The following is a 16,410-nucleotide window of genomic DNA, read 5'->3' on the forward strand; positions in this document are numbered from 1 at the left end:
TGGCTTACACCTGTAATCCCAGCACTTTGGGAGGCCGGGGTGGGCAAATCACAAGGTCAGGAGATTGAGACCATCCTGGCCAACGTGGTGAAACCCCGTCTCTACTAAAATACAAAAAATTAGCCGGGCATGGTGGCACACGCCTGTGGTCCCAGCTACTTGGGAGGGTGAGGCAGGAGAATCGCTTGAACCTGGGAGGCAGAGTTGCAGTGAGCCGAGATCACACCACTGCACTCCAGCCTGGCTAGAGAGCGAGACTCTGTCTCAAAAAAAAAAAAAGACTGGGAGAGGTGGCTCATGCCTGTAATCTCAGCACTTTGGGAGGGTGAGGCAGGAGCCCAGGAGTTCAAGACCCTGGGAAACATAGTGAGAGTTGGTCTCTATGAAAAATTTATATATATATATATAATTTTTTTATATATATTGAATATATATAAATATTTTTCATTATATATATAATGAAAAAATAAACGAGCAAACAAAACTGTTTCAGTTCCAAGACCCAGGGACCTAGACCTGCTTATGGCTAAGGATGAACTAGAAAAATAGGGAAATACAAAAATAGAAAATGCTGCTCCCCATTCCAAACATCTCCACAACAGGGCTGTACATCAAGTAATAGCAATCTACTGCTGGGGCAGGGGCAAGGGTAAGAAGAGGGCCATCTTACAAGGATGGAATCATAGGAAAAGCCTAAGACTGAGGATGTAAGAGGAACACTGAGAAAAAATCTCCAGTAGACCAACTTGCACCCTAAGTACAACAACAAAACCCAAATTCAGCTCAAGTCCTGACCTGGAAAAAGGCAATTCCCCATATAATAAAGATCTGCTATACCTTAGCCAAGGAAAAGACATGCCCATTTCTAAGAATAAATACCACCTGCTACTTACTTACAGTATCTACTGTCTTACATATGATTTCTGGCTTTCAGTAAGAAATCATGAGACACAAAATAACAAGAAAAAAAACCCCAGTGTCAAGAAACAAAGTAATCAATAGAACCAGACTCAGCTATGAATCCAAACTGTCAGACAAGAAATGTAAAGTAACTATGAACTAGACATACAGGCTTTATATAGGAAAAATTATCTAATCGACTATATGTACAAATAGGTAAAGTTGGGAGGTTGAGACGTGTGGATCACTTGAGGCCATGAGTTCAAGACCAGCCTGGCCAACACAATGATACCTGTCTCTACCAAAAATAGAAAAAATTAGCCAGGCACGGTGGCCCAGGCCTGTAATCCCAGCTACTCGGGAGGCTGAGGCATAAGAATCACTTGAACCTGGGAGGCGGAGGTTGCAGTGAAGCAGGATGACACCACTGCACTCAAACGAGACTCTGTCTTAAAAAAAAGTGGGAAATAAAACAGACAAAAAATATATATATAAAGAATTTCGACAGAAAGATTAAAATTATAAGAAGTCAGCGAGGCCGGGTGCGGTGGCTCACGCCTGTAATCCCCAGCATTTTGGGAGGCTGAGGCGGGCGGATCACGAAGTCAGGAGATCGAGACCGTCCTGGCCAACATGGTGAAACTCCATCTCTACTAAAATACAAAAAAAAATTAGCCAGCCATGGTGGCACACGCTTGTATTCCCAGCTACTCAGGAGGCTGAGGCAGGGGAATTACTTGAACCAGGGAGGAGAAGGTTGCAGTCAGCCAAGATCTTGCCACTGCACTCCAGCCTGGGCAACAGAATGAGACTCAGTCTCAAAAAAAAAAAAAAAAAAAAAAAGCCAATGAAGGCCGAGTGCGGTGGCTCACGCTTGTAATCCCAGCACTTTGGGAGGCTGAGGTGGGCAGATCACTTGAGGTCAGGAATTCAAGACCAGCTTGCCCAACCCGGTGAAACTCCGCCTCTACTAAAAATACAAAAATTAGCTGGGTGTGGTGGTGCATGCCTATAATCCCAGCTACTCGGGAGGCTGAGGCAGGAGAATCACTTGAACCCAGGAGGTCGGGGCTGCAGTGAGCCGAGATCATGCCACTGCACTCCAGCCTCAGCAACGGAGTGAGATAAAAAAAAAAGGGGGTCTGGGTGCAGTGGCTTACACTTGTAATCCCAGCACTTTGAGACTCCGTCTCCCAAAAAACAGGGAGATAGAGACAGAAAGTAGAAAAACAAAAAACAGAATGGAGCATCCAAAATGAGGTATACAACAAAAGTATAGCTGAAATCTCTGAAGAAAGAGAATGTATCAGAATATTTCAAGATAATGACTGGGCTGGGTGCAGTGGCTCATGCCTGTAATCCCAGCACTTTGGGAGGCCAAGGAGGGCAAATCACTGGAGGCCAGTAGTTCAAGACCAGCCTAGTCAATATAGTGAAACCCCATCTGTAATAACAATACAAAAATTAGCCAGGTGTGGTGGCCCGTACCTGTAGTCCCAGCTACTCCAGAGGCTGAGGCAAGAAGTGCTTGAACCCAGGAGGCAGAGGTTGCAGTGAACCAAGATAGTCCACTGCACTCCAGCCTGGGTGACAGAGCGAGACTCTGTCTCAAAAAAAAAAAAAAAAAAGACAATGGCTGAACAGAAAAGAAGAGAGAGAGAGAGAAAAATAAAGATAATAGCTGAAAAAAATTCTAAAAATAATAGAAGACATCAAACTAAAGATCTAAGAAGCTCAGAGAACATGAAGCAGAATAAATACCATGAAAAAATATGATCTAGACTTTCAAGAAAGCTTCCAGTCATCCTGAAAAGGCCATCTACACAGGAACAAAATAGATAAATGGCAACTTATGTGGACTAGGATTCCCCATCCTCCTACATCATGCCATTCCACAGGGCCCTTTGATAATTGGCACAGCCTCTTGGAACTACGATCCAATGCTGAGATAGTTGGGGGTTAGAGAACAATGAAATGACCAAGATTACATTTTTATCATCCAGATGGAATTAGGATTTATAATAGAAAGCCAATTGAATATTTAAACTAAGTATAAATTTTACAAAATTGAATTTGTGGACCTTGTGCCTTGATTTTTTAAAATAAGTACATTCTTCAAATAATTTTTCTTTAAATGAACACACACTGCTATGGATCAAATATCTGTGTCCTCCTAAAATTCATGTTAAATCCTAACTCTTAATGTGATAGTATTTGTAGGTGGGGTCTTTGAAAGATTATTAGGTCATGAGGGTATACCTCATGAATGGGATTAGTGCCCTTATAAAAGAGGACCCAAAGACCTCCCCTACCCCTCTGCCATGTGAGGACAGAGTGAAAAGATAGCCATCTATGAACACGGAAGTGGGCTTTCACCAGACCTTGATCTTGGACTTCCAGCTTCCAGAACCATGAGAAATAAATTTCTGTTGATCATAGGCTACAGTATTCCGTTTTAGCAGCTTGGACTAAGACACACAGTAAGGTAGGACTGTTTGTTCCATGAGGGCAGAACCACAGTCATCTCAGTACTGTTCCTACCACAACAACAGTGTCAGAAACATAAGATCAATATGTATGTGTTAAATAAATATGTTGGATATTAATGGAAATGCAAAAATTTCATTAAAGTGTTTTTTTTTTGAGATGGAGTTTTCCTTCTTGTTGCCCAGGCTGGAGTGCAATGGCACGATCTCGGCTCACCACAACCTCTGCCTCCCAGGTTCAAATGATTCTCCTGCCTCAGCCTCCTGAGTAGCTGCGATTACAGCCATGTGCCACCATGCCAGGCTAATTTTGTATTTTTAGTAGAGATGGGCTTTCTCCATGTTAGTCAGGCTGGTCTCGAACTCCCGACTGCAGGTGATCTGCCCGCCTTGGCCTCCTAAAGTGCTGGGATTACAGGCATGAGCCACCATGCCCAGCCAAAAACATATTTTAAAGAAAATAATTATTCTCACATTTATCTGTTCTGTAATATTTTTGCAATGACTTCTCTTGAAAAGATACATATCTAAACAAAAAAGGTTTATTACTTAGTATAAAAATGAATATGTTATGGTAACATAACAAAGTGGGGAACATTCAGGGTACATGAAAAATAATCACAACCACACATCACTGCTATTACAACTATTAAATTTCAACAAGAAAAATTGCTATGAAACTTCTAGTAGGAAAAAATGGTTTCATTTAAGCTACTGGTGTTAAGCTGTCATTTAGTTTCAATTTTGTTTCAATAATACAGTCTTTTGTTGTTGTTTCTGAGATGGAGTCTTGCTCTGTCACTCAGGCTGGAGTGCAGTGGCGCTATCTCAGCTCACTGCAACCTCCGTCTCCCAGGTTCAAGCAATTCTCCTGCCTCAGCTCCCAAGTGGCTGGGACTACAGGCATGTGCCACCACACTTGGCTAATTTTTGTATTTTTAGTAGAGATAGGGTTTCTCCATGTTGGCCAGGCTGGTCTCGGACTCCTGACCTCAGGTGATCCATCCACCTCAGCCTCCCAAAGTGCTGGGATTACAGGCGTTTGAGTCAGCGGGCTCAGCTGATACAGTGTTTTTTTAATGCACGTGTGTTCCTAAAAAGATCATTAATTACTCAACAGCAAGAGTAACATCTTAATTATATGGGCTTTCCTATGTTTATCCCACACCTCATCTAAGGATAATATAATGGACAACTGGAAGTAAAACAAAATCTATCTCTAAAAAGTCAACAGGGAGATCACCAGACCAATACACTGTATTTAAGCAAAAGTACCTTAGGCTTTCACTGAGAATCATTTCTATACATATAATTTACACACAGGTCAAATTCACAAAATGACAACAAAATAAATAAATATCAGATGCCTACTCCATAGAAATGCAAGGAAAACAGAAGTCTTTAAAAATGTCCAATCATCTCTCAATGAATTGCCAACATCTATTTTTACTACAGGCTAACAGCTTGGGACCTGGGCTCCTGCTACTCAAAAATGGCACCTACACTAGCAGCAGCAGCTGGCAGCTTGTTACAAATGCAGACTCTTGAGCCTCACTCAGGACTACTAAGACAGAATGCCCATTTGAACATCTCCAGATGACTGATACTGAGAAGCACTGACCCAAAGGCTAGATGAATGAAAGATAAACCAAGCAGCTTCTAATGAGAACACCAGCTACAGTAAAGTTTATATAAATTCCAATCACCCTTAAAGCAAACCAGCCTTAAATACATACCCATCCTCATAGTTCCACATGAATATATCACTGTCAATTGTGAGCCAAGCTCTGCTGATAGGAGGGAACACACCCATCATGCAATTACACTGCATATCTGAGGTAGTGTGGATGTAAGGCAGACAGAGTTGAATCTTACTCTTCTTTAACTTGTTTAAATAGCTTTTGACTTAATATTTACGTAAAAAATCACGATGTGTCCATTCTTTAATACAACATGGAATCCATATACTTACACAAATTTTAAATAAAACCCTTAAATGAATATATAACACATTAATTAAACATAGAACAAGAATTATAACAATGAAAATACCAATTTTAACATTTTTAAAATAAATACAAAGTAATAGGATACGTCCAAACTGCTCAACAAGTTCAGGTGGGAGAGGAACTCTTCGGATGGAACTCATCTCTGGAAGGTTGGGTACAGACAGCAAACCAGGTCCTTGTAAAGGATAATCCATATCTGACATGCCAGAAACGGTGGGATTATCTACAAAAAGAAAATGAAGTATTTATAATAATGTACTGCTCATCAACCGGGCATACAAAAGGATTGAGTGCCACAAAAAAATTGTTTGCGCTGGTTCCAAAGGTACAGAGAGAATATTCTAGTTTTGACCTGACACAAAGTAGGCCTGAAATATTCCATTGTGAAGGTAGGAACAGTTAGTGGTTTCAAGCCTAAAGGGAAAGTCGTATCTTACAAAAACTTGCTCTATAACAAAGGAAGTGTTTATTTTTATTTATTTATTTATTTTTTTGAGATAGAGTCTCGCACTGTCACCCAGGCTGGAGTGCAGTGGCGCGATCTCAGCTCACTGCAAGCTCCACCTCCCGGGTTCACACCATTCTCCTGCCTCAGCCTCCCAAGTAGCTGGGACTACAGGTGTCCGCCACCATGCCCGGCTAATTTTTTGTATTTTTAGTAGAAATGGGGTTTCACCGTGTTAGCCAGGCTGGTCTTGATCTCCTGACCTCATGATCTGCCCGCCTTGGCCTCCCAAAGGGCTAGGATTACAGGTGTGAGCCACCGTGCCTGGACGGAAATGTTTAAATTTGATAATTTAGTGTTATTTTAAAATAAAAGTGGCTGGGCGTGGTGGCTCAAACCTGTAATCCTAGCACTTTGGGAGGCCGAGGTGGGAGGATCATGAGGTCAGGAGTTCGAGACTAGCCTGGCCAACATGGTGAAACTCCATCTCTACTAAAGACACAAAAAATTAGCCTGCCTGGTGGCGTGCGCCTATAATCCCAGCTACTGGGGAGGCTGAGGCAGAATTGCTTGAACCCAGGAGGTGGAAGTTGCAGTGAGCTGAGATCATGCCATTGCATTCCAGCCTGAGCAACAGGGCAAGACTCTGTCTCAAAAATAAATAAATAAATAAATAAAATGAAAGCATGTAATTGTATTGTTTGTAACACAAAGGATAAATGCTTGAGAGGACAGATATCCCATTTTCCATGACGTGATCATTTCACATTGCATGCCTGTATCAAAACATCTCATCCACCACATAAATATATACACCGTCGGGCGCGGTGCCTCACGCCTGTAATCCCAGCACTTTGGGAGGCAGAGGCAGGCTGATCACAAGGTCAGGAGTTCAAGATCAGCCTGGCCAACATGGTGAAACCCTGTCGCCACCAAAAATACAAAAAAATTAGCCAGGCACGGTAGCAAGCACCTATAATCCCAGCTACTCGGGAGGCTGAGGCAGGAGAACTGCTTGAACCCGGGAGGCGGAGGCAGCAGTGAGCCAAGATCGTGCCACTGCACTCCAGCCTGGGTGACAGAGCAAGATTCCGTCTCGGGGAGAAAAAAAAAAAATATATATATATATATATATATATACACACACACACGCCTACTATGTACCCACAAAATTAAAAATAAAAAAATTTAAAAATAATAATTTAGTGTTTTTCTATCATTTTGCTAATCTGAAATGGGAAAATATAAAACTGCTTTGGGGCTCAAAGGTAAATGACTATAAGCAAACAACATAATGACTGGGGGAAAATACTGCCTTTACCAGCTAAACATTTATAGATTAAAACAACCCATGATTTTTCCCTTTAGATTTATCCCCCAGACCACTAAGACAAATACAAATAATACCCCACAAGCAATATCTTATTGCGGGGAGAAAAACAAAGACTGCTCTATAAAGTGTTCTCATGGGCAACCTTTCTCTTGCTCTAAGACTCCATCACTAAGGACGGGAGTGGGCTGGTCTACTCAGCCTACCCTTGGCTCCCGGACAAGGTGTTATTCAGACCTGACTGATGACCTAATTATCTCAGGCACTTTTTCAGGTTCTATAGAGTACAAAGATGTTAAGGAAAACTGACATATAAAACAATCGTGAAGTGTATTACGTAAATTTTTTAAATATATACAAGAAAAATACAATAAATACCCATGTACTGATTATCCAACTTAATAACCAGTAATATCCCCAATCATGTTTCATTTTTATCATTGTTCACTCCTTCCCCAATTAATTATTTTTTTATTTTTATTTTTTAAGACGGAGTCTCGATCTGACGCCAAGCTAGAGTGCAGTGGCGCCATCTCGGCTCACTGCAACCTCCAACTCCCTGGTTCAAGGGATTCTCCTGCCTCAGACTCCCGAGTAGCTGGGATTACAGGCATAAGCCACCACACCCAGCTAATTTTTGTAGTTTTAGTACAGACAAGGTTTCACCATGTTGGCCAGGATAGTCTCAATCTCTTTTTTTTTTTGAGATGGAGTCTCGCAGGCTGGAGCGCAGTGGCTTGATCTCAGCTCACTGCAAGCTCCGCCTCCTGGGTTCACGCCATTCTTCTGTCTCAGCCTCCCGAATAGCTGGGACTACAGGCGCCTGCCGCCACGCCCGGCTAATTTTTTTATTTTTAGTACAGACTGGGTGTCACCGTGTTAGACAGGATGGTCTCGATCTCCCGTCCTCGTGATCTGCCCGCTTCGGCCTCCCAAAGTGCTGGGATTACAGGCGTGAGCCACCGTGCCTGGCCGGTCTCAATCTCTTGACCTCGTGATCCGCCTGCCTCGGCCTCCCAAAGTGCTGGGATTACAGATGTGAGCCACTGCACCTGGCCAAACTCTTCTTCTCTTTTTTTTTTTTCTGAGACGGGGTTTCACTCTGTCACCTAGGCTGGAATGTAGTGGTGCAATCACAGCTCAGGGCAACCTCAGCCTCTTGGGCTCAAGCAATCTTCCACCACAGCCTCGTGAGTAGCTAGGGCTACAGTGTCATGACACCATGCCTAGCTAATTTTTTTTTTGTTTTTGGGGGTTTTTTGTGTTTTTGAGATGGGCTCTCGCTCTGTCACCCAGGCTCTAGTGCAATGGCGGCTCACTGCAACCTCTGCCTCCCAGGTTCAAGAGATTCTCTCGCCTCAGCCTCCCGAGAAGCTGGGACTACAGGAGTGTGCCACCACACCCGGCTAATTTTTGTATTTTTAGTACAAAATACTCCTGACCTCAGGTGATCCACCCACCTTCGCCTCTAAAATTGCTGAGATTACAGGAGTAAACCACCGCGCCCAGTCAAACAGCATTTTTCTTTTTCCTTTTTTTTTTTTTGAGATGAAGTCTCACTCTGTCGCCCAGGCTGGAATGCAGTGGCGCGATCTCGGCTCACTGCAAGCTCCACCTCCTGGGTTCACGCCATGCTCCTGCCTCAGCCTCTGGAGTAGCTAGGACTACAGGCGCCCGCCACCAGCCCGGCTAATTATTTTGTATTTTTAGTAGAGATGGGGTTTCACCATGTTAACCAGGATGGTCTCATCTCCTGACCTCGTGATCTGCCCGCCTGGGCCTCCCATTTCTTTTGAGAAAGAGTCTCCCTCTATTGCCCTGGCTGGAGTACAGTGGCGCGATCTTGGCTCACTGCAACTTCCGCCTCCCTGGTTCAAGCGATTCTCCTGCCTCAGCCTCCTGAATAACTGGGATTACAGGCACGCACCACCACACCCAGCTAATTTTTGTATTTTTAGTAGAGACGGGGTTTTACCACGTTGGTCAGGCTGGTCTTGAACTCCTAACCTCGTGATCTGCCGCCTCAGCCTCCCAAAGTGCTGGGATTATGGGTGTGAGCCACCGCACCCAGCCACTTTTTGTAGAGACAGGGTTTTGCCATGTTGCTCAGGCTGGTCTCAAACTCAAGCTCAAGTGATCCACCCCACTTCTGGGTCCCAAATTGCTAGGATTACAGGCATGAGGCACAGCGCTAGGCCTTTTTTTTTTTTTTTTTTTTTTTTTGAGACAGGGTCTCACTCTGTTGCCCAGGCTGCAGTGCAGTGGCGCAGTCACAGCTCACTGCAGTCTCAACCTCCCCGTCTCAAGTTATCCTCCCACCTCAGCCTCCCAAGTAGCTGGGGGTCCAAGTGTGTGCCACCATGGCAAGCTAATTTTTGTATTATTGTATTTTTTTTTTTTAAGAAGCTGGGTTTCGCCATATTGCCAAGACTGGTCTCAAACTTCTGGGCTCAAGTGATCTGCCCACTTTGGCCTCCCAAAGTGCTGGGACTACTGGGCTGAATTCATATTAAAGCAAATCCAGGCTGGGCGCAGTGGGTGACACCTGTAATTCCAACACTTTGGGAGGCCGAGGCGGGCGGATCACATGAGGTCAGGAGATCAAGACCAGCCTGGCCAACACGGTGAAACCCTGTCTCTACTAAAAATAGAAAAATGAGCCAGTAGCGCACACCTATGATCCCAGCTACTCAGGAGGCTGAGGCAGGAGCATCGCTTGAACCTGGGAGGTGGAGGCTGTAGTGAGCCAAGATTATGCCAACTGCACTCCAGGCTGGGTGACAGTAAAACTCTGCCTCAAAAAATAAATAAATAAATAAAGCAAATCCAGACATCCCATTTAATCCTAAAACAGAACTTTAATAGGCCGAAGGTGGCAGATCACCATGTTAAATGGCAGTGGGCACACAGAGGGAGGAATTGATTTAGTGAGGATGGGAATGGTAAGAAAGACCTCAGGCCAGGAGTGTGACTTACATCTGTAATCTCAGCACTTTGGAAGGCTGAGGTAGGAGGACTGCTTGATGCCAAGAATTTGAGACCAGCCTTGTAACAGAGTGAGGCTACGTCTCTACATAAAAATTAAAAATTAGCTGGGTGTGGTGGCAGGCGCCTGTAGTCCCAGCTACTGGGGAGGGCAAGGCGGGAGGACCACTTGAGCTCATGAGTTAGAGGCTGCAATGAGCTGTGATCATGCCACTGCACTCCAGCCTGGCAACAGAACTAGACCTTGACTCAAAAAAAAGAACAAGAAAAAGAAAGACAACAAAGAGAAACTAAGGACTTTCACAGAGAGTCTGGAAAAAGTTTGTCAGGCAAAGAAAGAACATTGCAGAAACAATAAAAGTAAGATAAAATCCTGAGGAAATCCTGAAGATGGGGCTTCTTATGGAAAATATGCTAAATTCTCTTTAATCAGAGCAACGGGTGAAGAATCGGATGGAAAACAAGGGGAAGAGACTGGGTGAAAGAGGAGGGTGTGTGTAAAGGCATGAGATATGTAAGAGAAGGACCAGAATACATGCACTGTTTTTATATCTTGTTTTCACACCTAAGGAGGCCAAAATGAGTAATGTTCAAGATGATAATTGCTAATAGGCCAATCAGGTATTATAAGACACGGTCATTGGTAAGTAGCTGTAGGAAGCAAATACTATCTTTGTTTCTATCATTTCTTTGATTACAAAGTTATCAATGATTTTTATAAATAATCAGAAGTGTTCTCGGTTTACACTGTACAAATTATCCTATTTAGATTACTTTGGTTCTTGCTCACCAACAATCTCTTTTCTTTCTTACACTTCTCTGGTTTTCTCCAAATACCATCTCACAAAGGGGTCACTTTTTCTAGCAACTGATGTAATTCCATAAGCCGTGGGGAGCTGGTTATAACTTAAAACTGTTAAACAAATTACTTTCCAGTCACCTATATTGTCAACACATATTCTGCCTTACCCTCCCTGTACATAAGCACTGTGATTTCCCTGTTCTCTTCCTTTATTCCACTGGTAGTTCTTTTAAGATCCTCCAGTATTTCATAATACACATCTCTACACATAATAAAGCGTTTCTTGCTGGGCGCAGCGGCTCGCGCCTGTAATCCCAGCACTTTGGGAGGCCGAGGCGGGCGGATCACTTGAGGTCAGAAGTTCGTGACCAGCCAGGCCAACATGGTGAAACTCCGTCTCTACTTAAAAAACACAAAAATTAGCCGGGCGTGGTGGCAGGCGCCTGTAATCTCAGCTGCTTGGGAGGCTGAGGCAGAAGAATCGCTTGAACCCAGGAGGCGGAGGTTGCAATGAGCCGAGATCGCGCCATTGCACTTCAGCCTGGGCGAAGAGGGAACCGCTCCGTCTCAATAAATAAACAAATAAATATAAAGCAAAGCGTATCTTTAAGATAACATGCTAAATTTCCAAATTAACTTCGTTTGCTCTTACGATCTACTCAAATACTAACAGGAGAAATGAACAAATTTGGGACTTGGATCTGGAGATGCTTCTCATATGGCCTTAGCCATAAGCACTTGAGAGCGGCGAGAAGCTCATTAAGGTTGAGGTCTTTGCCTCTTTCTGCTTCAACTGGGAGCTTGCTCTTCACTCTTGCCCTCTCAAGTATCTACAATGAAGAAAGTGAGGAAAGGAAAAAACCTGAAAATAAGCTGCTTGCTGTTCTCCAAAAATGCAGCCAACAGTGCCATAAATCTCAGGATATCCTCGCCGGGACCAACGCTGGGGATAAGTAGCAAATTAGGAAGTCAGGCGAGAGTCCTTTAGGCTGAGAAAGCAGGGTCACTATCACTCACTTGGGGCAGACACCATAAGCAGCTCGGAAAGGTCCGGGTACATGCGGTCCTCTTGCAACTGACGGTCGATGAGCCGTCCAGCATTTTCCAGAGCTTCCTGCAGGGCTGCGGCAGATGTAGAGGCCGGCATCGCCGGGCCCAACAAAGAAGACGGCATCTCGGAAATCGTAGACACCAGGGTCCAGAAAAAGTCAAAAGCCAAGGAGAAACAAGAAAAGATCCAAGAAGTTAGCTTAGATCCGCCGCCTAGGGTGCGCGCGCCAAACGAGCGCCTTGGCGCCTCGATATGACACACTTCCGCTTCATCCGGTGGGGAACTGGAAGACGCCGTTCTGGCCTGGGAAGAGGAAGCTGTTGGGAGGGGGCTAGAGGTTGGGGGTGGAGCCAGGAGGCCGCTGATGCTTTTGAGGGGGTTGAAGGTTTTGGGGTGTGGAAGGGTAAAATTAGGGTAGGTTATTTAGGGAAGGGAGGGAGGGAAGGGAAGGGAAGGGAAGGATAAAGGGGAGGGAACTGGGAAGGAGAGGGGCGGGATGGGGTTGGGTGGAGTGGAGAGGAAGGAGGGAGGAGGGATACGGTAGGTGGGAGCTAGGTCGTGTGTCTGGCCTAGGAGGTTGGTCTGGTTCCGTTGGTTTAAGCGCGTGCTCGACCTGAGTCTTGGAACTTCCCGCGTCGGAATCCGCTAACTGCAGCTATATGAGTGCGCGCATGAGCGCGCAGCTTGGTTCTCCAATAACTGCTCTTGTGAGAGTAGTTAAGAATTGGTAGGTCGCTGTCACAGAGAGGGATATAAACCAGTATCTCACTATATTCTTCACGGGCTTCAGTGTAAATTAGAATTCATCAGGATTTTCCATTTGAATATCGCTGTCTTTTGACTTTGTGGCCCCTTAGTATAAATAAAATACGTGTTTAAGAAGGAGCTGAGTGCAGGTGGACCGCTGCCGTGCTTTTTATCGTGGCAGAGATAGCAGACAGTTCTAATTCATCTTTTCATTCCCAGCGCTAGTACAGGAACTCGTATGAGATAGGAACCCAAGAGATCATACAATCCTAAGAAACTGAATACTTGCCTTTTGCCTGGTGCTGGGACTATCAAACTAACAGGGTGTTTCCTGTCCTTAAGGTGCTTCAAGCAGAGACAGATAAAGGGCTTCACTATAATTTTTCTATTTGGATAGGTATAAACTATAGCAGAAGGATAGAAGAAAGCAGAGAGGTAAAAGAGGCTTCATTTACTACAGAAGGCAACCTCAGTGGGTAAATCAAAGCACTTTTTAGAAAGCTGTCCTTATTTAGAATCTCACCTAAGAAAGCTTCCAGTTATGTTCTCCAGAATTTCACAAATCAATAACTGAATTACTCTAAATTGGTCTTTTGCTATTTGAATTAAATTTTTACTCCCTCAAAGACTTGACTACATTTCTGAAAATTGAAAGTTCTATGATGTTACCAATCTACACTTAAAATTTGACATAGCCAATATACCAAGAAAAACTGGATTTTTTATTATTGGTATATAAATAGGCAGTTGGGTCTCTAGCTGTCAGTTTATTTGGTAGACCATAGATTGAAAAGTGGTGGTCTGGCACGAGTTTGTTTTTAATTTGAGACAAAATACACAAAGTTTTTAACTCCATAAATTGGAAGATTCAATAATGTTGCTGTGATATTCCTGCATAGAAACAAAGCTCCCCAAAGTGTAATCTAACTAACTTAATTCATTGGCATATTGCCTATGCTTTCCCACTACAACTGCTAAACCGAGTAATTTCTACAAAAGACTGCAAAGCCTAAAATACAGACTCTGGCACTTTACAGGAAAAGTTTGCTGACCTCTTCCCTAGAACAGATAATTATCAATTTTTTTGGTCTTGGGACCCCCTTGATACCCTTAAAAGTTATTCAGGATTCCAGAGAGTTTTTGTTTCATATTGGTTACATCTATTAATATTTGTGAATAACTCATAAACTGAAAATTAAAATGTTTAACAATGTATTTAAAAGCATAACAAGGCCGGGTGCAGTGGCTGACACCTGTAATCCCAGCACCCAGCACTTTGGGAGGCCAAGGCAGGTGGATCACAAGTTCAGGAGTTGGAGACCAGCCTGGCCAATATGGTGAAACCCCGTCTCTACTAAAATACAAAAATTAGCTGGGCGTGGTGGCGTGCGCCTGTAGTCTCAGCTGTTCAGGAGGCTGAGCCAGGAGAATCACTTGAACCTGGGAGGCAGAGGTTGCAGTGAGCTGAGATTGCGCCACTGCACTCCACCCTGGGCAACAGAGTAAGACTCCGTTTCACAAAAAAAAAAAAAAAGCATACCAAGCTTAATTCATGTTAATATAACACTTTTTTTAAATGAGAAATCACTATAGTTTCTAAAACTGAAACGGAGAAGAATGCGATTATTTCATATTTTTGCAAATCTCTTTAGTGTCTGGCTCAGTAACAGATAGCTAGATTCTCATATCTGTATCTGCTGTCAACTGAAGAAAAATAATCTGCTTTTAAAGAATTAAAGTCAGTTTGATTCAGACTCAGGATTGCAACCTTTCAGAGAGTTTCTGTTATGACTGCTCCAAAGTAGTGTTTTAGCCCACAGCTTACATATCAGGGGTTGGAAGCTCTGCATGTGCTCAGAAATTACATTAAACATGATCATAAACTGGGTATAGTGACTCACACCTGTAATTCTAGCACTTTGAGAGGCCTATGCATGAGGATCTCTTGAGGCCAGGCATTCAATACCAACCTGGGCAATGTAGGGAGACCTCCCTCTCTAAAAAAAAAAAAAAAAATTTTTTTTTAATTTGCCAGGTGTGGACCTGTAGTCCCAGCTACTTGGTAGGCTGAGGCAGGAGGATCACTTTAGCCCAGGAGTTCCAGGTTGCAGTGAGCCATGACCATGCCACTGCATTCTAGTCTGGTTGAGAAAGTGAGACTCTGTCTCTTAAAAAAAAAAAAAAAAAGCTCATAAATTACATTAGAGCAAAATCTCATCAAAGTTTGGGTGTAAGAGTACATCTGGTTATAGATTACAGAGGCATAATCATGAATCCTGTGGGACACTATCTTATGTACTGGAAGAGGCAAGGGGTAGGAACACTGAACTTACCTTTTTTAAAAAAATGCATTGATTGAAGCAAGAGACGTGGGAACCTGTGCTCTAACCTGCTTATTGTTTCCAGGGCATTCTTCTAGAAGTCTATACTTAGTCACTGAGTTGGGCTTTGTGAAATTCTGCTGGCAAGGGATTTTGTTAAATTCTGCTGGTAAGCAGAATGAGCAAACCTGGTTTTTTATGTTTGCTATTTTGTCTAACATGTCAACATTTTGTGACTTATTTAGTTGAAGTATAATATATTAAGAAAAGCTGGCCTCGCCGGGTGTGCTGGCTCACACCTGTAATCCCAGCACTTTGGGAGGCCGAGGCGGGTGGATCGCCTGAGGTCAGAGGTTCGAGACTAGCCTGGCCAACATGGTGAAACCCCGTCTCTACTAAAAATACAAAAATTAACGGGGCATGGTGGTGCAAGCCTGTAATCCCAGCTACTTGGGAGGCTAAGCCAGGGGAATCGCCCGAACCTGGGAGGCGGAGGTTGCAGTGAGCTGAGATCGTGCCATTGCACTCCAGCCTGGGCTACAAGAGCGACACTGTCTCAAAAAAAAAAGAAAGAAAGAAAGAAAGAAAAACTGGCTTCAGTTATGTATTTAGAAAAAGGAGAAGTATAAGGAGAAGTATTTTAATAATTGTCAACGAGTGTAGTCGGTTTTTTTTTTTTAACAGAGTTTTGCTCTTGTCACCTAGGCTGGGGTGCAATCATGCGATCTCAGCTCATTGCAACCTCTGCCTCCCAGGTTCAAGCAATTCTCCTGCTTCAGCCTCCCAAGTAGCTGGAATTACAGGCTAATTTTCTTAATTTTCTTTTCTTTATTTTTTTTTTGAGATGGAGTTTTGCTTTTGTTGCCCAGGCTGGAGTGCCAGTGTCATGATCTCTGTTCACTGCAACCTCCACCTCTCAGGTTCAAGCAATTCTGCCTCAGCCTTCCGAGTAGCTGGGATTACAGGCACATGCCATCATGCCCAGCTAATTTTTTTGTATTTTTAGTAGAGACGGGGGTTTTACTATGTTGGTCAGGCTGGTCTTGAACTCCTGACCTGAAGTGATCCACCCGCCTTGGCCTCCCAAAGCGCTGGGATTACAGACGTGAGCTACCGCGTCCAGCTACGCCTGGCTAATTTTCTGTATTTTTAGTAGAGACGGGGTTTCACCATGTTGGCCAGGTTGGTCTCGAACTCCTGGCCTCAGGTGATCCTCCCACCTCGGCTTCCAAAGTGCTGGGATTACCGGTGTAAGCCACCGTGCCTGACCTGTTTTTCTTAAAGTGATAAACTCATTTCATTTATTTTTGAGAAAATGTTTGCCAAATACTTAA

At 43.7% G+C, this 16,410-nt stretch overlaps 1 protein-coding gene across 2 annotated transcripts in view; it reads right to left on the reverse strand.

Moving 5' to 3' along the window:
• Positions 1 to 14,919, reverse strand: part of NUP155 (nucleoporin 155) — an 84,727-nt gene extending 69,808 nt beyond the window's left edge. The window contains exons 1-3 of one of the 2 annotated variants that reach the window (XM_054486905.2): positions 11,975 to 14,919; positions 5,481 to 5,618; positions 5,123 to 5,219 (exon numbers count right to left, since the gene is read on the reverse strand). In XM_054486905.2, coding sequence (XP_054342880.1) covers positions 5,123 to 5,219; positions 5,481 to 5,618; positions 11,975 to 12,131 — 392 coding nt within the window. In that variant the 5' untranslated portion in view covers positions 12,132 to 14,919. Of the gene's footprint in view, positions 1 to 5,122; positions 5,220 to 5,480; positions 5,619 to 11,819; positions 11,945 to 11,974 lie in introns of those variants that run through there. The other variant, XM_063664741.1, reaches the window with a different exon arrangement.
• Positions 14,920 to 16,410: the final 1,491 nt, after the last annotated feature.

Source organism: Pongo pygmaeus, chromosome 4, assembly GCF_028885625.2.
Source record: "Pongo pygmaeus isolate AG05252 chromosome 4, NHGRI_mPonPyg2-v2.0_pri, whole genome shotgun sequence".
NCBI lineage: Eukaryota > Metazoa > Chordata > Mammalia > Primates > Hominidae > Pongo > Pongo pygmaeus.